The sequence below is a fragment of the Oncorhynchus kisutch genome, linkage group LG13 (assembly GCF_002021735.2).
Source record: "Oncorhynchus kisutch isolate 150728-3 linkage group LG13, Okis_V2, whole genome shotgun sequence".
Classification (NCBI taxonomy): Eukaryota; Metazoa; Chordata; class Actinopteri; order Salmoniformes; family Salmonidae; genus Oncorhynchus; species Oncorhynchus kisutch.
Genome location: NC_034186.2, coordinates 74,106,527 through 74,134,112, shown reverse-complemented (window position 1 = coordinate 74,134,112; position 27,586 = coordinate 74,106,527). Strand labels below are relative to the sequence as shown.

At 38.6% G+C, this 27,586-nt stretch overlaps 1 protein-coding gene across 1 annotated transcript; it reads left to right on the top strand.

The window, feature by feature from the left end:
* On the top strand, positions 1 to 26,140 carry LOC109881609 (uncharacterized). The gene is made up of 6 exons (XM_031787277.1): positions 1 to 793; positions 17,556 to 20,502; positions 20,822 to 20,979; positions 22,167 to 22,229; positions 22,436 to 22,621; positions 22,722 to 26,140. The coding sequence occupies exons 2-6, from the start codon at positions 19,739 to 19,741 to the stop codon at positions 23,942 to 23,944; spliced, it is 2,394 nt and encodes a 797-aa protein (XP_031643137.1). The 5' UTR covers positions 1 to 793; positions 17,556 to 19,738; the 3' UTR covers positions 23,945 to 26,140.
* The last annotated feature ends 1,446 nt before the right edge of the window (positions 26,141 to 27,586 follow it).

The window sequence follows — 27,586 nt, the reverse complement described above, 5'->3', positions numbered from 1 at the left end:
AATCGTATTGGAAGCATAATCACTTCCTTAAGCCAATTACAGACCATCATGGATGAGTTGGAATTCAGCATCCGAAAGCCCTGGAGAGAACTCTCATCAACACCAGTTCGAGCGACCAATGGGAGCGCACTTGGGCTTTGCGGACCTTAGTGAGACCAGTCGTACAATCCCATAGGCATTTTATGATCGGGGTCGGTCGGAATTTCTGACTGAACTCTTATATCAGCCTGGAATAAATGGAACGTAAATTTGCAGAAGAAAATGTGTAGTTTAATTCAGAAAACAAAAATCTGGCGACCTTCCTTTTGCCGGTGTGATATACCTATTGTGCTGCACTTGCTTGCTATTGTGAGTTTCGTAGGATAGCTAGATTTGCGTTTTCTGGTACGGATTTTTTTTTACCAGACAATTATATGTGCAACACATGGAATTTATGCACATCGTTTAGTTACAAAATGTATTTCACCGGGAAAAGTTAGACAATATTTCCATAAACTTGCCATTGCACAGCTTGTAGGCTATTATAATAATAGTTTATTCCATCGATAGAGTCAACTAAAAGAGTTTAGCTCAGGCTAGTAAAAATAAATAGTGCAGATATGTCATATTGTCGACGGATATGCTGGTACACAACATTGGGCAGCAGTTTATCGACCACAAAATGAGGAGGGTTTGTCACAATAATCTTCCTTCAACAATTTACAAGACAGTCGTTATTGCCTAACCAGAGCGAATTTATCGCAGCAATCCAGTGCGCACAGTCTCCCCGGCTGTTATCCGGCAGAACGCGCAGGTAAGTCATGGCAATATAACCTTTTTTGATGCAGGAACATCATGAAACAAATGCTCAGTAATAGTTTAAATTGTCTTCGTGTTTCTCGTTACCTCGGGTTCCACATATGGCACAAAGTGATTTGCTATCAATATGGATAAATATAGGATACAGCAACAAAACGTATTGATTTGAAAGCTGCGCCACAGAAATTAATTTATCACACAAACACGCTTGTAAGACGCAGCTGATACACATTGACACAGTTTTTATACATTGATACTTCATATGTGATTAGACTACACACACGCAGCCAGTCAGTGTATACACACTCGGGTTCTTATACACCCACGCACGCCTAATGATACATGCAAGTCATACCTCCGTAACCCACATGCAATAATGTATGCGTGCAGTGGCTGAGCTACAAGTTGTTAACCTGTAAAAGATATAGATGTGCCGGAATCCATTCATACACAGACCGGTTACAGCCAGATATGGGTACACAAGCAGCTGCAGGTTCATTGCGCAGTTAAACTCACTATGGACATTTCAGATTGTTTGCACTAGGCTACTTCTTCTCTGCTGGCCTTTTATCAGAACTAAACCCATTTTTTTTGTGCAGTGTGCATATTAGACTCTATTGTTTTTCAAAATGGAATATGAAAGGAATGTTGTTCAAATGTGAGCATTTAACATTTTGCTCTTCACAGGGTGTGGAGATATTTCCCTCTCCACACCCAGATTGGATCAAAGCAATCTGAAACCAATGAGTCATGATGGACAAGTTTTGTTAACATCTTCTTCACACTATAGTATCATAAATCAATAAGCAAGATGCTGTTGCTGTGATACAATGGCATGCAGGATTAGTCCTGTGTGTTTGTTCTGAATAAGTTTAGTGTCATGTCATAATGTCCTTCCTTCAGTGGACATGGAACTCATGGATACATCATTCTGATCTGCACAGCACTGAGTGTTTTGTCCTTCACTTTTTGTTCCCATGTATTCTCTCACTCCCTCCCTCCTTTCCTCCTGTCCTTTAGCATGCAACGTTGTATGTGAAACAGCCTTGCCTCTGCCCCCACTCCTCATGCAACTGCAGTGCTTCTAGTCAGGAAAAGACATAACTATAGAGACATCTATAGAGAGGAATCTATAGAGAGGAATCTAACTTTCAATGTTACAGTATAAACTCAGTGGCCAGTTTAAGGTACACCCATCTAGTACCGTGTCGGACCTCCTTTGTCTCCAGAACAGCCTGAATTCTTTGTATCATAAAAACGTTGCTCAATTGGTGTCAAGGGACCTAACGTGTACAAGGAAATCATTCCCCACACCATTACACCACCGCTACCAGCCTGTCCATGCAGGATGGGGCCATGGACTCTTGCTGCTTACGCCAAATCCTGACTCTGCCGTCAGCATGACGCAACAGGAACTGGGATTCGTTGGACCAGCCAAAGTTTTCCCACTCCTCAATTGTCCAGTGTTGTTGATCACGTGCCCACTGGAGCCGCTTCTTCTTCTTCTTGTTTTTTGCTGATAGGAGTGGAACCCAGTGTGGTCGTCTGCTGCAATAGCCCATCTGTGACAAGGACCAATGAGTTGTGCGTTCCAAGATGCCATTCTGCACACCATTGTTGTACTGCGTCGTTATTTGCCTGTTTGTGGCCTGCCTGTTGCACGATTCTTGCCATTCTTCTTCGACCTCTCATCAATAAGCTGTTTTCACCCACAGGATTGTCACTTACTGGATGCTTTTTGTTTGTCGCAACATTCTCGGTAAAGCCTAGACTGTCGTGGGTGAAAAGCCCAGGAGGCCGGCTGTTTCTGAGACACTCGAAACCGCGCGCCTGGCACTGAAAATCATACCATGCTTAAGTTGCTAATTTTGCCCATTCTAACGTTCAATCAAACAGTAACTGAATGCCTCAATGCCTGTCTGACTGCTTTATATAGCACGTCACTACCATGTGATTCAATCTGTAGTGGCAAACTATTTCCGTAAACTGGCCATTGATTGTATAGTAGTAACTATACAGATATAACAATAGAGACTAACTTACAGTATTTAGTGGTAACTATAGAGATATAACCATAGAGATATCTAACTTAAGATGTTACAGTATATAGTGGTAACTATAGAGTTCTAACTATAGAGACATCTAACTTCTGATGTTACAGTATATAGTGGTACCTATAGAGATATAACTATAGAGATATAACTATAGAGATATCTAACTTACGATGTTACAGCATATAGTGGTATCTATACAGATATAACTATAAAGACCAACTTACAGTATATAGTGGTAACTATAGAGATATAACTATAGAGACATATAACTAATGGTGTTGCAGCATATAGTGGTAACTATAGAGATAGAACTATAGAGACATCTAACTTATGATGTTGCAGCATATAGTGGTAACTATAGATATATCTAATTTACTATGTTAAAGCATATAGTGGTAACTATAGAGTTATAACTATAGAGACTAACTTTAGATGTTACAGTTTATAACAGTAACTATAGAGATATAACTATAGAGATATCTAACTTATGATGTTACAGTATATAGTGGTAACTATAGAGTTATAACTATAGAGACTAACTTTAGGTGTTACAGTTTATAGCAGTAACTATAGATATATAACTATAGAGACTATCTTCAGGAAAAGGTGGTAACTATAGAGTTATAACTATAGAGACTATCTTACAGTATATAGTGGTAACTATAGAGATATAACTATAGAGACTAACTTATAATATAATATATAGTGGTAACTATAGAGATGTAACTATAGAGATATCTAACTTCTTATGTCACAGCATATTGTGGTAACTATAGACATATAACTATAGAGACTAACTTACAGTAAATAGTGGTAACTATAGAGACATAACTATAGAGACATATAACTTCTGATGTTACAGTATATAGTGGTAACTATAGAGATATAACTATAGAGACATCTAACATCTGATGTTACAGCATAAAGTGGTAACTATAGAGATATGACTATAAACATATCTAACATCTGATGTTACAGCATAAAGTGGTAACTATAGAGATATGACTATAAACATATCTAACATCTGATGTTACAGCATATAGTGGTAACTATAGAGATATGACTATAAACATATCTAACATCTGATGTTACAGCATATAGTGGTAACTATAGAGATATGACTATAAACATATCTAACATCTGATGTTACAGCATATAGTGGTAACTATAGAGATATGACTATAAACATATCTAACATCTGATGTTACAGCATATAGTGGTAACTATAGAGATATAACTTTAGAGATATCTAACTTATGAGGCTGTAGCATGTAAGGGTTATTATACAGATTTAACTATAGAGACATAACTACAGGGACATCTAATTTCTGATGTTACAGTATATAGTGGTAACTATAGAGATTTAACTATAGAGACATCTAACTTCTAATGTTACAGTATATAGTGGTAACTATAGAGATATAACTATAGAGACATCTAACTTCTGATGTTACAGTACATGGTGGTACCTATAGAGACTAATTTACGGTAAATAGTGGTGACTATAGAGATATAACTATAGAGATATCTAACTTGTGATGTTTCAGCATGTTGTGGATAACTGTAGAGATGTAACTATTGAGACTAACTGACAGTGTATAGTGGTAACTATACAGATATAACAAAAGAGACTAACTTACGATGTCACAGTCGTGGTAACTATAGAGATTTAACTAGAGTGATATCTAACTTCTGATGTTACAGTATATAGTGGTAACTATAGAGATATAACTATAGAGACTAACGTACGAAGTTACAGTCATGGTAACTGTAGAGATATAGCTATAGAGACCTACAGTATGCAGTGGTAACTATAGAGATTTAATTATAGAGATATCTAACTTACTATGTTACTGCATATTGTGGTAACTATAGAGTTATAACTATAGAGACATCTAACATCTAACTTACGATGTTACAGTATATAGTGGTAACTATAGAGATATAACAACTATGGAGATGTCAAATTTATGATGTTACAGTATATAGTGGTAACTATAGAGATATAACTATAGAGACATCTAACTTACGATGTTACAGTATATAGTGGTAACTATAGAGATATCTAACCTTCAATGTTACAGCATATAGTGGTATCTATACAGATATAACTATAGAGACTATCTTACAGTATATAGTGGTAACTATAGAGATATAACTATAGAGACATCTAACTTCTAATGTTACAGTATATAGTGGTAACTATAGAGATATAACTATAGAGACATCTAACTTCTGATGTTACAGTACATGGTGGTACCTATAGAGATTTAACTATAGAGATATAACTATAGAGATATCTAACTTCTGATGTTACAGTATATAGTGTTAACTATAGAGACTATCTTACAGTATATAGTGGTAACTATAGAGATATAACTACAGAGACATCTAACTCCTGATGTTACAGTACATGGTGGTACCTATAGAGATTTAACTATAGAGACATCTAACTTCTGATGTTACAGTACATGGTGGTACCTATAGAGATTTAACTATAGAGACATCTAACTTCTGATGTTACAGTATATAGTGGTAACTATACAGATATAACAAAAGAGACTAACTTACGATGTCACAGTCGTGGTAACTATAGAGATTTAACTAGAGCGATATCTAACTTCTGATGTTACAGTATATAGTGGGAACTATACAGATATAACTATAGAGACTAACTTACGAAGTTAGTCATGGTAACTGTAGAGATATAGCTATAAATCAAATCAAATTTTCAAATCATATTTTATTTGTCACATACACATGGTTAGCAGATGTTAATGCGAGTGTGTAGCGAAATGTATACTTACAGTATACAGTGGTAACTATAGAGATTTAATTATAGAGATATCTAACTTACCATGTTACTGCATATTGTGGTAACTATAGAGTTATAACTATAGAGACATCTAACATCTAACTTACGATGTTAGTAGTATATAGTGGTAACTATAGAGATATCTAACCTTCAATGTTACAGCATATAGTGGTATCTAAACAGATATAACTATAGAGACTATCTTGCAGTATATAGTGGTATCTAAACAGATATAACTATAGAGACTATCTTGCAGTATATAGTGGTAACTATAGATATATTACTATAGAGACATCTAACTTCTGATGTTACATTATATAGTGGTAACTATAGAGATATAACTATAGAGACATCTAACTTCTGATGTTACAGTATATAGCGGTAACTATAGAGATATAACTATAAAGACATCTAACATCTGATGTAACTGTATATAGTGGTAACTATAGAGATATAACTATAAAGACATCTAACTTACAGTGTTACAGTATATAGTGGTAACTATAGAGATATAACTACAGAGACGTCTAACATCTGATGTAACTGTATATAGTGGTAACTATAGAGATATAACTATAGAGACATCTAATTTACAGTGTTACAGTATATAGTGGTAACTATAGAGATATAACTACAGAGATGTCTAACATCTGATGTTACAGTATATAGTGGTAACTATAGAGATATATAACTTACGATTTCACAGTATGTAGTGGTAAGTATAGAGATATAACTATAGAGACTAACTTTCACTATATAGTGTAACTATGGAGATATAACTATAGAGACATCTAACTTCTGATGTTATAGTATATAGTGGTAACTGTAGAGATATAACTATAGAGATATCTAACTTCTGATGTTACAGTATATAGTGGTAACTATAGAGATATAATCTATAGAGACATCTAACTTCTGATGTTACAGTATATAGTGGTAACTATAGAGATATAATCTATAGAGACATCTAACATCTGATGTTACAGTATATAGTGGTAACTATAGAGATATAATCTATAGAGATATCTAACTTATGAGGCTGTAGCATGTAATGGTTATTATACAGATTTAAATATAGAGACAGAACTACAGGGACATCTAACTTCTGATGTTACAGTATATAGTGGTAACTATAGAGATATAACTATAGAGACATCTAACTTCTGATGTTACAGTATATAGTGGTAACTATACAGATATAACTATAGAGACATCTAACTTCTGATTTTATAGTATATTGTGGTACCTATAGAGATTTAACTATAGAGACTAATTTACGGTAAATAGTGGTGACTATAGAGATATAACTATAGAGATATCTAACTTATGATGTTTCAGCATGTTGTGGATAACTGTAGAGATGTAACTATTGAGACTAACTGACAGTGTATAGTGGTAACTATACAGATATAACAAAAGAGACTAACTTACGATGTCACAGTCGTGGTAAATATAGAGATATAACTAGAGCGATATCTAACTTCTGATTGTCCAGTATATAGTGGTAACTATAGAGATATAACTATAGAGACTAACGTACGAAGTTACAGTCATGGTAACTGTAGAGATATAGCTATAGAGACCTACAGTATGCAGTGGTAACTATAGAGATTTAATTATAGAGATATCTAACTTACTATGTTACTGCATATTGTGGTAACTATAGAGTTATAACTATAGAGACATCTAACATCTAACTTACGATGTTACAGTATATAGTGGTAACTATAGAGATATAACAACTATGGAGATGTCAAATTTATGATGTTACAGTATATAGTGGTAACTATAGAGATATAACTATAGAGATATCTAACCTTCAATGTTACAGCATATAGTGGTATCTATACAGATATAACTATAGAGACTAACTTACGAAGTTAGTCATGGTAACTGTAGAGATATAGCTATAAATCAAATCAAATTTTCAAATCATATTTTATTTGTCACATACACATGGTTAGCAGATGTTAATGCGAGTGTGTAGCGAAATGTATACTTACAGTATACAGTGGTAACTATAGAGATTTAATTATAGAGATATCTAACTTACCATGTTACTGCATATTGTGGTAACTATAGAGTTATAACTATAGAGACATCTAACATCTAACTTACGATGTTAGTAGTATATAGTGGTAACTATAGAGATATCTAACCTTCAATGTTACAGCACATAGTTGTATCTAAACAGATATAACTATAGAGACTATCTTGCAGTATATAGTGGTATCTAAACAGATATAACTATAGAGACTATCTTGCAGTATATAGTGGTAACTATAGATATATTACTATAGAGACATCTAACTTCTGATGTTACATTATATAGTGGTAACTATAGAGATATAACTATAGAGACATCTAACTTCTGATGTTACAGTATATAGCGGTAACTATAGAGATATAACTATAAAGACATCTAACATCTGATGTAACTGTATATAGTGGTAACTATAGAGATATAACTATAAAGACATCTAACTTACAGTGTTACAGTATATAGTGGTAACTATAGAGATATAACTACAGAGACGTCTAACATCTGATGTAACTGTATATAGTGGTAACTATAGAGATATAACTATAGAGACATCTAATTTACAGTGTTACAGTATATAGTGGTAACTATAGAGATATAACTACAGAGATGTCTAACATCTGATGTTACAGTATATAGTGGTAACTATAGAGATATATAACTTACGATTTCACAGTATGTAGTGGTAAGTATAGAGATATAACTATAGAGACTAACTTTCACTATATAGTGTAACTATGGAGATATAACTATAGAGACATCTAACTTCTGATGTTATAGTATATAGTGGTAACTGTAGAGATATAACTATAGAGATATCTAACTTCTGATGTTACAGTATATAGTGGTAACTATAGAGATATAATCTATAGAGACATCTAACTTCTGATGTTACAGTATATAGTGGTAACTATAGAGATATAATCTATAGAGACATCTAACATCTGATGTTACAGTATATAGTGGTAACTATAGAGATATAATCTATAGAGATATCTAACTTATGAGGCTGTAGCATGTAATGGTTATTATACAGATTTAAATATAGAGACAGAACTACAGGGACATCTAACTTCTGATGTTACAGTATATAGTGGTAACTATAGAGATATAACTATAGAGACATCTAACATCTGATGTTACAGTATATAGTGCTTACTATACAGATATAACTATAGAGACATCTAACTTCTGATTTTATAGTATATTGTGGTACCTATAGAGATTTAACTATAGAGACTAATTTACGGTAAATAGTGGTGACTATAGAGATATAACTATAGAGATATCTAACTTATGATGTTTCAGCATGTTGTGGATAACTGTAGAGATGTAACTATTGAGACTAACTGACAGTGTATAGTGGTAACTATACAGATATAACAAAAGAGACTAACTTACGATGTCACAGTCGTGGTAAATATAGAGATATAACTAGAGCGATATCTAACTTCTGATTGTCCAGTATATAGTGGTAACTATAGAGATATAACTATAGAGACTAACGTACGAAGTTACAGTCATGGTAACTGTAGAGATATAGCTATAGAGACCTACAGTATGCAGTGGTAACTATAGAGATTTAATTATAGAGATATCTAACTTACTATGTTACTGCATATTGTGGTAACTATAGAGTTATAACTATAGAGACATCTAACATCTAACTTACGATGTTACAGTATATAGTGGTAACTATAGAGATATAACAACTATGGAGATGTCAAATTTATGATGTTACAGTATATAGTGGTAACTATAGAGATATAACTATAGAGATATCTAACCTTCAATGTTACAGCATATAGTGGTATCTATACAGATATAACTATAGAGACTATCTTACACTATATAGTGGTAACTATAGATATATAACTATAGAGACATCTAACTTCTGATGTTACAGTACATGGGGGTAACTATAGAGATATATAACTTCCGATTTCACAGTATGTAGTGGTAAGTATAGAGATATAACTATAGACACTAACTTTCACTATATAGTGTAACTATGGAGATATAACTATAGAGACATCTAACTTCTGATGTTATAGTATATAGTTGTAACTATAGAGATATAACTATAAAGACATCTAACTTCTGATGTTATAGTATATAGTGGTAACTATAGAGATATAACTATAAAGACATCTAACTTACAGTGTTACAGTATATAGTGGTAACTATAGAGATATAACTACAGAGACGTCTAACATCTGATGTTACAGTATATAGTGGTAACTATAGAGATATAACTATAAAGACATCTAACTTACAGTGTTACAGTATATAGTGGTAACTATAGAGATATAACTACAGAGATGTCTAACATCTGATGTTACAGTATATAGTGGTAACTGTAGAGATATAACTATAAAGACATCTAACTTACAGTGTTACAGTATATCGTGGCAACTATAGAGATATAACTACAGAGATGTCTAACGATGTTACCACATATGGTGGTACCTATGTAGATATCAAACTTCTGATGTTACAGCATGTAGTTGTAACTATAGAGATTTAGCGATAGAGATATCTAACTTACGATGCCACAGTATATAGTGGTATCTATATATATATAACAACAGAGATATCTAACTTACAATATTACAGTATATAGTGGTAACTATAGAGATATAACTATGGATACATTTAACTTACAATATTACAGTATATAGTGGTAACTATAGAGATATAACTATGGATACATTTAACTTACAATATTACAGTATATAGTGGTAACTATAGAGATATAACTATGGATACATTTAACTTACAATATTACAGTATATAGTGGTAACTATAGAGATATAACTATGGATACATTTAACTTACAATATTACAGTATATAGTGGTAACTATAGAGATATAACTATGGATACATTTAACTTACGATGTTACAGTATATAGTGGTAACTATAGCGATATAACTATAGAGACTAACTTACAGTATATAGTGGTAACTATGGAGATTTAACTATAGAGACATTTATCTTCTGATGTTACAGTATATAGTGGTAACTATAGAGATATAACTATAGAGACGTCTAATTTACGATGTTACAGTATATAGTGGTAACTATAGAGACTATCTTACAGTATATTGTGGTAACTATAGAGATATAACTATAGAGACGTCTAATTTACGATGTTACAGTATATAGTGGTAACTATAGAGATATAACTATAGAGACGTCTAACTTATGATGTTACAGTATATAGTGGTAACTATAGAGATATAACTATAGAGACGTCTAATTTACGATGTTACAGTATATAGTGGTAACTATAGAGATATAACTATAGAGACTATCTTACAGTATATAGTGGTAACTATAGAGATATAACTGTAGAGACATCTAACTTCTGATGTTACAGTATATAGTGGTAACTATAGAGATATAACTATAGAGATATCTAACTTATGATGTTACAGTATATAGTAGTAACTACAGAGATGTAACTATAGAGACGTCTAATTTACGATGTTACAGTATATAGTGGTAACTATAGAGATATAACTATAGAGACTATCTTACAGTATATAGTGGTAACTATAGAGATATAACTATAGAGACATCTAACTTCTGATGTTACAGTATATAGTGGTAACTATAGAGATATAACTGTAGAGACGTCTAACTTACGATGTTACAGTATATAGTGGTACTTATAGAGATATAACTATAGAGACGTCTAACTTATGAAGCCGTAGCAGGTAATGGTTACTATACATATTTAACTATAGAGACATCTAACTTACGATGCCACAGTACATAGTGGTAACTATAGAGATATAACTATAGAGACATTTAACTTACAATGTTACAGTATATAGTGGTAACTATAGAGATATAACTATAGATACATTTAACTTTCGATGTTACAGTCGTGGTAACTGTAGAGATATAGCTATAGCTTACTTACAGTATACAGTGGCCCGTTCCAAGATGGCGTAGCAGTCAGACGTCTTTGTCCTGTCGTGTCCCTTGTATATATCGTTTTACATCTTTTTCGTCGCATATCCTTTAAAATATTTAGCTAAACCTCATCATCTAAATACTCTCCTGCAACCCGCCTCACCCAATGTGGCGTGGATCTGCTTTTTTTTTCCTAAAGTATTTATATTTACTTCGGATCTGGAATCCCTCAACTGAAGCTAGCCACCTAATTACTAATTCCACGACTGGTCTATCAACGTCACCGCACGAAGAGGCAAAAGCAGACTTACCCCCATCGCGACACCCCCCAAAGGCTAACTTTCTAGCCCCTGCTATCTGCTTGCTTGCTAACCCGGTCGGCTAACTGCCAGCTTGCCTGCCCAGTCTGCTAACTGCTAGCCCTTGCTAACTGCTTGCTTGCTTACCCGGTATGCTAACTGCTAGCCCTTGCTAACTGCTTGCTTGCTTACCCGGTATGCTAACTGCTAGCCCCTGCTAACTGCTTGCTAACCCGGCCTGCTAACTGCTAGCTTGCCCCGGTCTACTAACTGCTAGTTTCCGGCCCCGGCCTGCTAACTGCTAGCTTACCTGCCCGGTCTGTAACTGCTAGCCAATGCTAACTGCTTGCTTGCTAACCCGGCCTGCTAACTGCTAGCTTGCCCCGGTCTACTAGCTGCTAGCTTGTTTAGCCCCGGCCTACTAACTGTTAGCTTGTTAGCATCGGCCTGCTAACTGTCTGAATCGCTGTGTCCCCAGCCAGCCCAACCCCTCGCTGGAGCCATATGTTCACTTGGCTACGCATGCCTCTCCCTAATATCAATATGCCTTGTCCATTACTGTCTTGGTTTGTGATTACTGTCTTATTTTACTGTAGAGCCTCTAGCCCTGCTCAATATGCCTTAACCAACCATGTTGTTCCACCTCCTACATATGCGATGACATCACCTGGTTAAACATCTCTAGAGACTATATATCTCTCTTCATTACTCAATGCCTAGGTTTACCTCCAATGTACTCACATCCTACCTTACCTTTGTCTGTACACTATGCCTTGAATCTATGCTATCGTGCCCAGAAACCTGCTCCTTTTACTCTCTGTTCTGAACGTGCTAGATGGCCAGTTCGTATAGTCTTTAGCCGTACCCTTATCCTACTTCTCCTCTGTTCCTCTGGTGATGTGGAGGTTAATCCAGGTCCTGCAGTGCCTAGCTCCACTCCCACCCCACAGGTGCTCTCATTTGTTGACTTCTGTAAACGTAAAAGTCTTGGTTTCATGCATGTTAACATTAGAAGCCTACTCGCTAAGTTTGTTTTACTCACTGCTTTAGCACACTCTGCCAACCCAGATGTCTTAGCCGTGTCTGAATCCTGGCTTAGGAAAACCACCAAAAACCTTGAAATTTCCATTCCTAACTATAACGTTTTCCGCCAAGATAGAACTGCCAAAGGGGGCGGTGTTGCAATCTACTGCAGAGATAGCCTGCAGAGTTCTAAATCAAATCAAATCCAATTTTATTTGTCACATACACATGGTTAGCAGATGTTGATGCGAGTGTAGCGAAATGCTTGTGCTTCTAGTTCCGACAATGCAGTAATAACCAACGAGTAATCTAGCTAACAATTCCAAACTACTACCTTATACACACAAGTGTAAAGGGATAAAGAATATGTACATAAAGATATACAGTGCCTTGCGAAAGTATTCGGCCCCCTTGAACTTTGCGACCTTTTGCCACATTTCAGGCTTCAAACATAAAGATATAAAACTGTATTTTTTTGTGAAGAATCAACAACAAGTGGGACACAATCATGAAGTGGAACGACATTTATTGTGATTGTGTCCCCACTTGTTGTTGATTCTTCACAAAAAATACAGTTTTATATCTTTATGTTTGAAGCCTGAAATGTGGCAAAAGGTCGCAAAGTTCAAGGGTGCCGAATACTTTCGCAAGGCACTGTATATCTCACTGGTCACCCCCAAAGCCAATTTCTCCTTTGGTCGTCTTTCCTTCCAGTTCTCTGCTGCCCATGACTGGAACGAATTGCAAAAATCTCTGAAGCTGGAGACTCACATCTCCCTCACTAGCTTTAAGCACCAGCTGTCAGAGCAGCTTACTGATCACTGCACCTGTACATAGCCCACCTGTAAACAGCCCATCTATCTACCTACCTCATCCCCATACTGGTATTTATTTATTTTGCTCCTTTGCACCCCAGTATCTCTACCTACACATTAATCTTCTGCCAATCTACCATTCCAGTGTTTAATTGCTATATTGTAATTACTTCGCCACCATGGCCTATTTATTTCCTTAACTTACCTCATTTGCACTCACTGTATATAGACTTTTTGTTTTCTTTTGCTCTACTGTATTATTGACTGTATGGTTTGTTTATTACATGTGTAACTCTGTGTTGTTGTATGTGTCGAATTGCTACGCTTTATCTTGGCCAGATTGCAGTTGCAAATGAGAACTTGTTCTCAACTAGCCTACCTGGTTAAATAAAGGTGAAATAAAAATAAATAAAAACAGTATATTGTGGTAACTATAGAAATATAACTATAGAGATCTAACTTCTGATGTTACAGTATATAATGGTAACTATAGAAATATAACTATAGAGATCTAACTTCTGATGTTACAGTATATAGTGGTAACTATAGAAATATAACTATAGAGATCTAACTTCTGATGTTACAGTATATAATGGTAACTATAGAGATATAGTCTATAGAGATATCTAACTTCTGATGTTACAGTATATAATGGTAACTATAGAGATATAGTCTATAGAGATATCTAACTTCTGATGTTACAGTATATAATGGAAACTATAGAGATATAACTATAGAGATATCTAACTTCTGATGTTACAGTATATAGTGGTAACTATAGAGATATAACTATAGATACATTTAACTTACGGTGTTACAGTATATAGTGGTAACTATAGAGATATAACTATAGATACATTTAACTTACGGTGTTACATTATATAGTGGTAACTATAGAGATATAACTATAGATACATTTAACTTACGGTGTTACAGTATATAGTGGTAACTATAGAGATATAACTATAGATACATTTAACTTACGGTGTTACAGTATATAGTGGTAACTATAGAGATATAGCTATAGCGACATCTAACTTCTGATTTTACAGTACATAGTGGTAACTATAGAGATATAACTATAGAGACATTTCACTTCTGATGTTACAGTATATAGTGGTAACTAAAGAGATATAACTATAGAGACTAACTTATAGTATATAGTGGTAACTATGGAGATTTAACTATAGAGATATCTAACTTCTGATGTTACAGTATATAGTGGTAACTATAGAGATATAACTATAGAGACATTTATCTTCTGATGTTACAGTATATAGTGGTAACTATGGAGATTTAACTATAGAGATATCTAATTTCTGATGTTACAGTATATAGTGGTAACTATAGAGATATAACTATAGAGACTATCTTACGTATATAGTGGTAACTATGGAGATTTAACTATTGAGATATCTAATTTATGATGTTACAGTATATAGTGGTAACTATGGAGATTTAACTATAGAGATATCTAATTTATGATGTTACAGTATATAGTGGTAACTATAGAGATATAACTATAGAGACATTTATCTTCTGATGTTACAGTATATAGTGGTAACTATGGAGATTTAACTATAGAGATATCTAATTTCTGATGTTACAGTATATAGTGGTAACTATAGAGATATAACTATAGAGACTATCTTACGTATATAGTGGTAACTATGGAGATTTAACTATAGAGATATCTAATTTATGATGTTACAGTATATAGTGGTAACTATAGAGACATCTAACTTACAATGTTACAGCATATAGTGGTATCTATACAGATATAACTATAGAGATATAGCTATGGAGATATCTAACTTCTGATGTTACAGTATATAGTGGTAACTAAAGATATATAACTATAGAGATATCTCAATTGTTATGTTACAGCATATGTAATTTTTCATTTTTACTTGTAGGTGGGTTAGGATACTGGTGTTACATTACAGGAATTATAACTGCATGATGTTTCACTCTAATTTGCGTCTTTAGTCGTGACAAGTCTTTTGGATTAGTATATCCTGCTGGAAAATGCAGGTTGGGATGCCTTTTCATGAGAATAGATGTTGTTAGTGGAAGTGATAAGGAATGTGGTGATGGAGATAGAACAATGTATAGATAGAGGATGAAATGGAAGATATTATGGTATCATGGACAACCAGTGATGATGGAGGTAGAAGTTTCAGAATTGGCTAATAGGTGTAGATTGGACTATACCTCATTTTCTCTCTCTCTCTCTCTCTCTCTCTCTCCATCTATCTCTCTCTCTCTTACACACAGACAGAGCTGCAGTGCTATTCTAAGAGAGTTAGCTGCCTCAACCCACGCACCAAATCTGAGAAAGAGAGAGGAAGGGAGAACGAGGGAGATGGGAGAAAGGAGAGAGCGAGAGGAATGAAAGGAGAGAGCGAGAGGAATGAAAGGAGAGAGGGATAGACTACAGAAAGGTTCAGAATGCCTGTAGAGTATACTGCAGTCACACACACACACACACACACGCACACACACACACACACACACACACACACACACACACACACACACACACACACACACACACACACACACACACACACACACACGCACACACACACACGCACACACACTATCTCTCTGACTGACATACATGCTGCCACTTCAACAACAGCATTAACAGTGTTCATTGTGCAGATATCAGATCTTGCAGATGCAAGTGAAAGGACATCCAAATCACTCTCTTCCATCATATTTCATGCTTGTTGTGTCACCCTATCTTGTTATGTTGTTTGGGTTGTGCATTTGTGGGTCTGTCTAACTGTGATGTGCTGTGCGGTGTTATATTGGTAAGTGCTGGGAGAAATGTACTTGATTCTGTGCCACCCACACACCGCCCTCCCACTCACGACCGTCTCTGCGTCTATACCTCTGGCTCTTCCCGCTCCCCACCAACTCTCTCTGCTCATTTAAATCCCGACCCTACATTTATCACCCTGCTCTCGCTCTCTGTTTCACTCTTTCTTTCACTCCCTCTCTCATCTGCTTTTCAGGAGCTGATGCTCCTGCAAAAGGCAGACACACTAACACACAGACACACCTAGCATACCTACATGCACTCACACCGTGAAGGAGTAGCTTTGTATGCATGGATTTATTGTGTATTTATTTATATATGATCCTAAACTGTCAATGAATTATCACATCCTTCCAGTTAATTGATCTTTATTCATCAGCTCAACCTTTACCTGTTGGTTTGAACGTTAGAATGAGTGACATGCCCCTTTAATTGTGTGAGCTGACTGCGTTCAAGCTTAGTTAATTAGCTGATTGCACTTGCACACACCTGTGGCCTGCTGCCTGAAGCACTTCAGTTTGTTTAAATGGAGGATGATGTTCTGTGTGTGAGTGGGACTGCTGGGATGTCTGCAAGTTTTTAATAAAACTACACTATTTATTACGATATCACTATCTCTGTCTCATCAATGTGAGGGCCAGCTATCTCACACATGCATAACAGCACACAAATTCAGGTGCATATGGCTGGCTGCCCTGCACACACACACACACACGCACACACTAATGCACGCACACACACACACACAAAACAGCTCACAAATTCCGGTGCATACAGTATGCATGGTGCACACTTCTTGACAAGTTCTATTCCAATTTATAGCTAGAAATTCTTAGCAATTCACGAGTGTCTTACAGAGTGTGTTGTCTGTGTGTTGCTGTGGTGTGTGTTAGAATACGAGGGGGGGGGGGGGGGCTTGAAGTCCATTCTCCTAATCGATTATTTTTATGTTCCATACAGGATCCACAAATCTGTGGAGACATTCCAGGCCTGATCCCCTTTTTCCAAATCTGTGAAGACATTCCAGGCCTGATCCCCTTTTTCCAAATCTGTGAAGACATTCCAGGCCTGATCCCCTTTTTCCAAATCTGTGAAGACATTCCAGGCCTGATCCCCTTTTTCCAAATCTGTGAAGACATTCCAGGCCTGATCCCCTTTTTCCAAATCTGTGAAGACATTCCAGGCCTGATCCCCTTTTTCCAAATCTGAAGACCATACAGGAAATCAAGCAGAACGTTCAGGGAATAGAAGAGTTCTTTATAAAAACTTGGAACAACAGTGAGAACTGCTGGTTGTATTCTCCATTGTTTTTATTGACATGTATTGAAACAAGTAGAGCCATCAGTGATTTCAGCAGCCCCCCTGCCTCCCCTATCCATGCCCACATGCTCAGCAACAGATAAGAGCCATCAGTGATTTCAGCAGCCCCCCTGCCTCCCCTATCCATGCCCACATGCTCAGCAACAGATAAGAACTGTTTTGATAATTGTATGTAATTATAATTTGTGTGGGAGACGGAGCTGTCTCTATTATCACCTGTAACCTCAGACACAATAACTCCACACATTTACATATTTCTCTCCAAAAATGCTTTTCTTTCAGTTTTAGGACCAAATCAGGAATAATCAGAGTTATTGAAGGAATGGCACATGTGAACTACAATGTGCTATTCAGTCCTCAACCATCATAATGAGACACAACTGAATTCAATCTGTAGAGTTACATCTAAACCTCAAGCTCTTTTCCTTGTATATTTTATACTAGACATACATACTAAGTTTGTACATCTAAAAACAGAGGTACCCATCCAGCCACTAGCTGTCTATTTGATATAATACGATTTGTCGTAACGTTTTATACTTTCTCCTCATTTGTGGTATTCACTGTCCTCTGTCCTTAATGTAGGGCGCTGGCTCTGTAGCCTTCAGCCTAATCAGAGGAACAGTAAGTGCCTATGCATTTTAGATAAGGCCATAAAACATTTAAGTAAATAAGTGGCCAATGCATTATGTAGTTAGTGACCTGTGATGTTTATATGCCTGGAAGCGCAATGTCCTGCTTTACAGTCACACAGTATGTTTACACTACGCCACAGCCATTCAGTGCCCTGACCCGTCAAGAACCACAACCTCTCCAACTGCCATTCAAATGGTCTGCAACATCTAAAAGCACAGGAACACAAATGATTTAGATTTATTTAGCATGAGATTTATTTAGCATGAGATTTATTTAGTACACATCTTTTATTTAGCATAATATTGAAACATTTAGACATTTATATGTAGAGATTTTCTACTTTTTCAGAGAATATTAGTTTACAGGTTGAGTCTAAGTGCAAACTGGGAATGTATCCAGCGCCAAAACGACATGATTGAATCATTAACTGTTTACATTTTAGGAACAATGTTTACAGAGGACTGTTGCCCTTAAAACCCAGGCCTATGTGTCATTTTGTGACATATTATTTTACAAGTGCCATAACCGAAAGGAAATGTATAAAATTGCCATAACTCATTGAGGAAGCTTACTTCTTGTCTTCAGCTAAACAAAGCACAGCGTGTTCAGGAATACGTCATGGTGAAGGTAAAAACCCTCTGTTTGACCTTTCATCCAAGGAGATTGCATCTATTTTTGTATTTTTGCATGTGAATGTTATAACCTCAAACTAACTTCACATGATTCATAGCTAGGTTTTGTATGGTAGATAGATTCTAGAACTAGGAGAAGAAATAGACGATCTGGGTTTGATCAAGATCATCATTTTCAATTTACCCTTGTTTACTCTGTGAGGCTTATACAGATCTGATTTTACTGTAATGGGATGCAGAATATTATCGCAGAAGATGTTGAAGATAAGAGTAACAGAATGAAAGCCGTGTAAATACCTCTGTCACCAATGGTTGACACTTAACTGGTTGACACTCATGACTTCCATCTCTTAAAGCATATCTAGAATTTATTCACGAAGTTCATCAGACATATTCATTATTAAATTGAGATATTTTGAAACTATGAGTACCAAACAACTCATATCTGATACCTAAATGTTTCAAATAGTGTTTTAGTGGTTTAATTCTGAAAAAGGACAGCCTTGTAACAGCGTTGAGTCGACAACAGAAAATAGAGCTCTTAGTCATGTAAAGATGACGCCCACCACCAATCTCCAAGTCTTCGCCGTCTCCCTCCTCTCTTTCCTTGCTGCCCCACTTACCACAGCTGAGGACAGCTCCCCCTCTCCCTCTCCCCTACGTACCGACCCCCGGCCTCGCCAGGGGGGCTCCACCGACCCCCCTCAGTCCGTCCCCAGCCCCCCTCTCCTCCTCCTGGCCATCCATGCCAACCTCCGACCCGCTGCCCTCCGGGGCAGGCCCAAAGCTCCAGAGAAACTTCCAGAATCCCCTGGGGTTCTGGAGACCCCTCCCCGACCCCTGGCCCAGATCATGTTCCCCAAGAACGTGACGTCTGCGGCAGCGGGAGCCCTAGCTCCGCCGTTGGGTACGGCCCAGGTGGCTCCTCCTCCCCGCACACTGGTGGACGTGGACGTGTGCCATGGTTACTATGACGTCATGGGCCAGTTGGACAACACCTTCAATTGTTCCAAGGACAGCTTCATCTACTGCTGTGGCAGCTGCCACTACCGCTTCTGCTGCCCCGACCCCACCCGTCGTTTGGAGCAGAGCAGCTGTACCAACTACGACTCCCCGGATTGGGCCAAGACCCCGCCACCAAACGCCATACTCCTGGATGATGATGAGCCGGAACTGGACCCTCTGCAGCCTCTGAGCCACAACACAGGCTTTGTGATTGGAGGTGTCATTGTGTTTATGGTAGCAGTTGCCGTGGGGATTAAGATAATGTTCAACAAGGTGTCGCAGCAGGCCAACAACGGAGAGATCAACATGCCAAGGTGAGGGGAGGGGTCAATCAGTACCAGACCAGACAGATGAACAGACAGAGTGTAAGACAGACAGACAGTCACACAGACAGATAGACAGATGGACAGTCAGACAGACAAACACAGATTCTTTCATCATTTCATAATGTCGTTATAACATGTTTATAGCATGTTTCATTCATAAGATCAGACAAGATATGATATCGTTAATGCCGGGGGGGGGGGGGGGGGGGGGGACTGTTATTACTCCAGGCAATAAAACACATTTTACACCTGCAAATTACTTATACTTTTACATTTTTGACATTCTCTTTTTGGTTTCTCCTCTCAGAGCGCTGGTGGACATGTTGCGTCACCAGTCCAGTCCAGTGCAGCAGGATGAGAGGAACAACAGCGTGGCTCTGGGTGGTTCAGGGGAGGGACAGGGTACGCTGGGCAGACCTCCCAAAAACCTCTACGCTCCTGGCCTGCCCAGCAAGGACAACAGACGTGAGTGGCCAGGGGAGCATTCAGTTGGAACAAACAGGAAATGAGGACAAGCTCTAATAGTACACTTCTGTTTCAAAGTCGTTTCTCCTGTTTTGTGCTGTTGTTGGGCTTTAGGCTTAATTCAAACTGTCTTGTAAGAAAGGGGAAGGAGTAAAATGGATTAGATTAGATGAGGTTATTAGTCACATGCACAGTGTTGCAGATGTAATCGCAGGGCTCAGTGAAATACTTATGATCCGAGCTCCAACAGTGCAGGTCAAAAAAAGACAAGTGAATGAGACAATAATAAAAATAATATTACAACTGTAGCAATGATAATGTATATTGGGGGGAGGGGCAGGGTAAGTGTTATTGGGAGGGGGTAGAATATCCATAGGGGGAAAAGCAAGGGGGAGGGAGTAGGTAGCTCCCTAGTGGCTATTCAGCAGCCTGATGGTTGGTGGTAGAACCTATTGGCCAGTCTGACAGTTTTTGCCATGATACTCCTATACTGCCAGTGTCTGGGCGATGGAAGCAGGGAGAACAGGCCATGATGGCTTGGGTGCCACGAGGTCCCTGATGATCTTCTTGGCCTTCCTGCGACGCCTGGTGTTGTAGGTGTCCTGGAGGGCAGGCAGTGAGCACCTAATGGCTCGTTTGGCTGAGCGTACCACCCTCTGTAGAGCCTTGCAGTCAGCGGCGGTGGAGTTGCCATACCAGGATGCAATGCAGACCGACAGTAGTCTCTCAATGGTGCTCCTGTAAAACACTGTGAGGGCCCTCGGAGACAGGACAAATTTATTCAGCCTCCTGAGGTAGAAGAGTCGCTGCTGTGCCTTCTTTACTACGGTGTCCCTGTGGTTTGACCATTTCATCTCATCGGAGATGTGTATGTCGAGGAACTTGGAAGTTTTCGAAGAGGGACAGTTATGTGAAACAAAGTGCAATATCCTGGTCGATTCCCACAGGCTCAATAAATGATAAGTGAGTGAGTGTGTAAAGGGGAATTGGCCCAGGTAATGTAAAAGAGGATGGATGCCTTGATCTTAATGTGATTAATAAACCATGAAGATAGAAATCACCTGATAACATCCACAATTGAGCACATCATACAGTGTATCCCTCTGCTGTCTCACTCACGTACACACACATCTACATTATGTATACACTGTTGCTCCACAGCTGATGACTGTTTGTTTGTTTTGCAGTGGGGAATATTCAACACAATTTTATCCATTCAGGAACCAGTCCCAATCACACTGCTACCATCGGTAAGTCAACTGGTGGTGTAAATGGTTGGTTCCAGTGACATACTGTAATGTATGCATGTTTGCATGTATGCACCCTTGCATGTTTTACAGTTTTTCACAATAATTTATAAATGTCAATGATACCAATCTGGTTAGATAAAGGTTGTCCAAAAAGCAACAATTAAGAAACAAACACACCATAACATAGCTGTCTTTTGACCCCTCAGAACACGCCCCCCGTATGAACAACACCCAGCTGGCGGCAGGAGGCACTCTTCTGTCCAGCAAACACAACAATACTAAAGGGCAGCCCTCCTTCCACCACTCCCTCCACAACCTGGCACAGCTCCCCCCATCCTACGAGAACGCCACCAAGCCAGAGCTCAACAGATACTCCTCGCTCAAACGCCTGGGTGAGTAGTGTACCACGTAGCAACATAGAGATAGACCCCGTTACACAGAAAACAATAGCTCTATGACTTATGTGTTTCACTATTCCTCTTTTGATTCCAGAAAAGAGTGGTCTTGATGAATATTCATCGGGCTACTGCACCACCAAGAGGCGTCCCCACACGGCCCAGCCCGCTCTCCAGTCCTCCAGTCACCACATCCCCTGTGGCGGAGACTACAACACCATGGGTGGGAGGGGCACCCTCCCTCGCCACGCCCCCCGCCCCTGGATTCAACCCACCGGCCTACCCCCCGTCTCCCCCACGGTCAACCCCTACCCCCTGGACCCAACCGAGCAGCACTACAACCTCAACTACGACACCCTGTCCAAGCCTGCCAGGAAGGTCATGTCGCAGGACCAGCTGCTCAACATGGGGGACGTCCCCGGGAACACTGGGACCCTCTCCAGGATGTCCAAGAACCAGCAGCACCAGTACTACAAAGCCATGGCTGCTGCTACTAAGAACTCCAACACCCAGACCCTGACAAGGAAGCCCCAGGATCGACCCCAGGAGCGGCCTCAGTCCAACACACAGACCCTGACAAGGAAGCCCCAGGATCGACCCCAGGAGCGGCCTCAGTCCAACACCCAGACCCTGACAAGGAAGCCCCAGGATCGACCCCAGGAGCGGCCTCAGTCCAACACGCAGACCCTGACACGGAAGCCCAAGGATCGACCCCAGGAGCGGCCTCAGTCCAACAACCAGACCCTGACGAGGAAGCCCAAGGATTGGCCCCAGGAGCGCCCCCAGGATCGCCTACTCATGTCCCCAGATCACCTGGAGGAGAGCATGAGTAGGGGTGTCGGAGGGATGGGAGTGGGTGTGCAGGATCCATACGCCCATGGAGGCGGGGGAGGCATGGTCCCCACTCTCCCCCGGGGTGGTCTCACCCCTCAGCAGAAAGCCCAGTCCCAGCAGAATGTATGTGCCACGCCCTCCCTGGACCGCCACCACATGATCAAGATGAACTCTCACCCCACCTCAGGGAGGGAGCAGGAGAGAAGCCAGGGCATGACGGGGCATATGAGTGGAGGCATGGGGGGCTGGGGTGGTAGCGAGATGCCCGGGGCGGGGGTTGTCATGGGAACGGGGACGCTAGGGGGCCACAGCGCCAAGAGGATGGCTTTCGCTGCCAAGAGGCAGAACACTATTGAGCAGTTACACTTTATACCAGGAGGGGGCGACGGAGGAGCGGGAGGAGGAAGTAGAGGAGGAGGAAGTGGAGGAGGAGGGGGAGGCAGTCAGGGCATCAGGACAGGCAGTAAGAATGAGGTGACAGTGTGAGGGGCACCAGGTAGAAATTGCCATCAACTGCAGATCTAGGATCAGATTATCTCACCCCTAAACCCACCCTTAACCATTAGGGGGATTAACAAATATCTGACTCTGTATCAGTGGTTAGGGCAAATTCTACCTACTGTGTGTGTGGTCTTCATGAAGAGAGTAGACATATGAGAATAGGAAGGGTAGAGAAGGAAATATGGTGATTCAATCTGTACATATAGGGAGATGAAGGACTTGCTTAGAGGTCAAAATGGTAGAGGAACGGAATTATCCTGCCATTTTTATATATGTGATACATCAGCCATATTTCATATCTAATGTGCCATATTGCCATACACTGATTCCATGAATAACTGAAAAAAAAACGTGGGAGAAATTAGATAGCTAGGACTTAGTTAAGAAACTTGTTTGTTCATGCATAACCTTGTGTTTTATATCAAATGTTTTACAGAATAAAGAAACTTTTGAGCCATATTAGAAAGGAGGGACAATAATAATACAGATAATACATCTACGTATGAGAGAGAGAAGAGTGGTGTACGGCCAGACTGTGTACTTCAGTGTTACATAGAAAAACAGGTTACACTTGTATCAAAGGATGCTATTTTCCCCATGGAGCATTGAACTGATGATCTTCATGACCTATGATGTGGAATGTCGGATGATGTAGGGTATTGAATCCGGGGAGTGGTGTACGAGTGAGCCCGCCTCATTGTGACGCAGGAAAACAGAGCTGTCGATAGTTGCTTCTTGTGTGAATGAGTGAGTGACATTGGGAAAATTGCTTCCATACATTCCCTAGTTGCCCCCAGTAACTGATCTGAGGTCAGTTTTGCATCCCACCACCGCCTAATAGTTATGCTCAGCATTTGGGGAGGTTGAGCTGATCCTAAATCTGTGCCTAAGTGCAACTTCTACCTGGAGCTCCCCTGTGACCCACCTGTCTTCATCAGGACAACCAAATCTGATTGAGCCATGAGTCACTATGGTTGACGAGGAACTTCTGAGTTGATCAGCCTACCAATAGGAGGATTAGCTACTGCAACTACAGGGTATTTTCTTTCATAGAGCACAAAAAGTACACTATGATGCAGGTGTTGCACTTCATAATACGACTGACCTTCAAAGCCATGCATTGGGATACAAATAAAATACCACAGAGAAAGCACGTCTGACAATCACCATTTTATTAATCTCACCAGAGGAGAACTGACACAAGCCAACATTTCTACAGGACAATACAAATGATTGGCTTCAGAGCAAGCCAAAGTGTATGTGTCTAGGGAATTGACTGTAACAAGGCAGTGGACTATAATGCATACTGTAGGATGACTCCAATGATGAAGCAGTCAGATATGAGGGTGAGACTCAGAAGTGACTTGGTTGGCTAGGATGCCCTTCATCAGAAGAGGACCTTGCTTGTTCGTAGTAACACACTCCAACCGTTCTCTATTAGGTAGAAATGTCATAATATCAATAATAATGCTTAATATTAAGGGCTATCCTATCCTACATGTATGGCTTTGGACCATATAATACAGCATATTAATGCTTTCACTTAATTTGTGGTGTTGATATTGTCACTGATGTGTGAGTACTAATGTCCTGTAGATGCCTGGAGTCAAACTTGTAAAAAAAAACATGAGCAGTTTTTTTCCAGCCCAGCTCAAAGAGGGAAACACTAAGACAGAAACGTTTTTGCACAATCCCCTGATATTTGCACCAGATAAAGACAGACATATTTTGTATCACGTCTTAGTGGTTTACATTCAGCAAAAAAGGACACTCAGTCACTGGTGATGCGCGGGGCTGTGATTGATAAACTTAAGGGACTTAAGAAAATGAACAGACTTGTTATCGACTAAGAGAGAAGTATAACTGTATATATATATCATCTACAGTATACAAAGTGTCTCATATTGCTTACAAATGGACAGAAGAAAAAAATCTGACATAATTCAGGAGATAAAATGACTGACATGTTGATACAGATTTTCTTTTGACAATCTTCATATACACAATGGTAACTTACCCAGTAAGCAAAATGGCATCTTTTAGATGTCCATGGACGTCGGCGTCAGACGGTGTTCACTGGGTAGTCCGTGTCGGTTATTGTCATGATTACAACAAGTGTTATTATTAATGATTATTATAATTGTTGTTATAATTAATGGTTATCTTATAGTAATGATGTTGGTGTTATTTTTCTTAGTGAGATTTTAAGTGTTTACATGTTTTTAGATACCTATCTTTCTCATGACATTTTGTTTGTTTTTGTTACATCTGAACACAAAATGGGGATTCAAACTAACACTGTCTAATCTTGATGCATGTCAACTCCATGGCTTGGTAATGCATTGACCATATGCCTGAATACAGGGATTTATTACAGTATGTTTTGAGACAAAGGCCCAATTACAAACCTCTCCCTAGTCCCTTTCCCTAGATGGAGCCTTCTATCTAGACTATTTGAAAATATTGCATAGGTATTAGCAAAAGTTGTGTTGGTTCCACGTGTTGGGGTGGATTGATTACACTCACCGTTCACAAGGTCATACAATATTGATAGGGACTAGGGAGGGAAAAGTTCTGGGTTTGGGACCAAATTGAAACACTTGCTAACACCACAGCCTAACCCAATAAAACCCAAAGGGTTAACACATGATGTCACAATGTATGTGTTTACATTAATGTCTTAAACACAGGTAGATAAAAAGGGTATAACAGTAACTACCTGAATGTTCAGTAACAGTGTCTTTTTTCAGGGAATTAGGACAGCTAACCTAGTTTTAGATTTGTATTCAAGTCACAGAAAGTCTGTAGCAATGTCTGTACTATCGCCACAAGCCATAACCATTGAAACAGTCATTACATACACTTCTGCCATTATTTTGTACATGGTAAACCTTTTTTTGTGTAAGTATATTGTATTTTGTATAGCTAGTACAATCAGAATATTCTAATGGGTTGTGGCTCTCTTCTATAACAAATTAATTTGAGGCTTCAACAAATTATATGTGAGTATTTAGTGGAATGTACAGTGACCACCCAAATGCTTAACATTTAACATATTTCTATATAGCCTATTATGTGGCAACAGGGATATTTTTGATGAGTAATGACAAATAACACATGTAATAGATGGTGAATAAAATAAGACACAAAGAGATGAATGAATAGGTGTATGTTTCGACACCATCATTAATTCATTTAAACATATGTAGAACGACGAAGGATAAATCTAAATCTAGATTTGTATGAGATTATATAGATTTGTATGGGATGATATTTACAAGTGAACTTCATGAATGTTTTCATGACTATTATTAATTTTAATATATAAAGGCCTACTTTTAATTTCTCCAATGCATTTTGATCCCCTTGGATACAGCAGTGATCCAACACTACATTTGTAAAATAAAGTTGGTGGAAAAGGTTGTCAGACTTGTTTCTTTCATCAGGGTCTTACTCAAGTACTGATGAAATTGTATGATATTTGTAGTGATAAACTAGCCATCCTACTCAACTATTCTCATATGAAGTGACTTTACTGACAGGTAAGATTGAATAAATGTTAGACATTCTGTGGGAAGTTGTTCCTAAATCTACAGTAGGCTACAACTAAATCACTAGCTAATATGG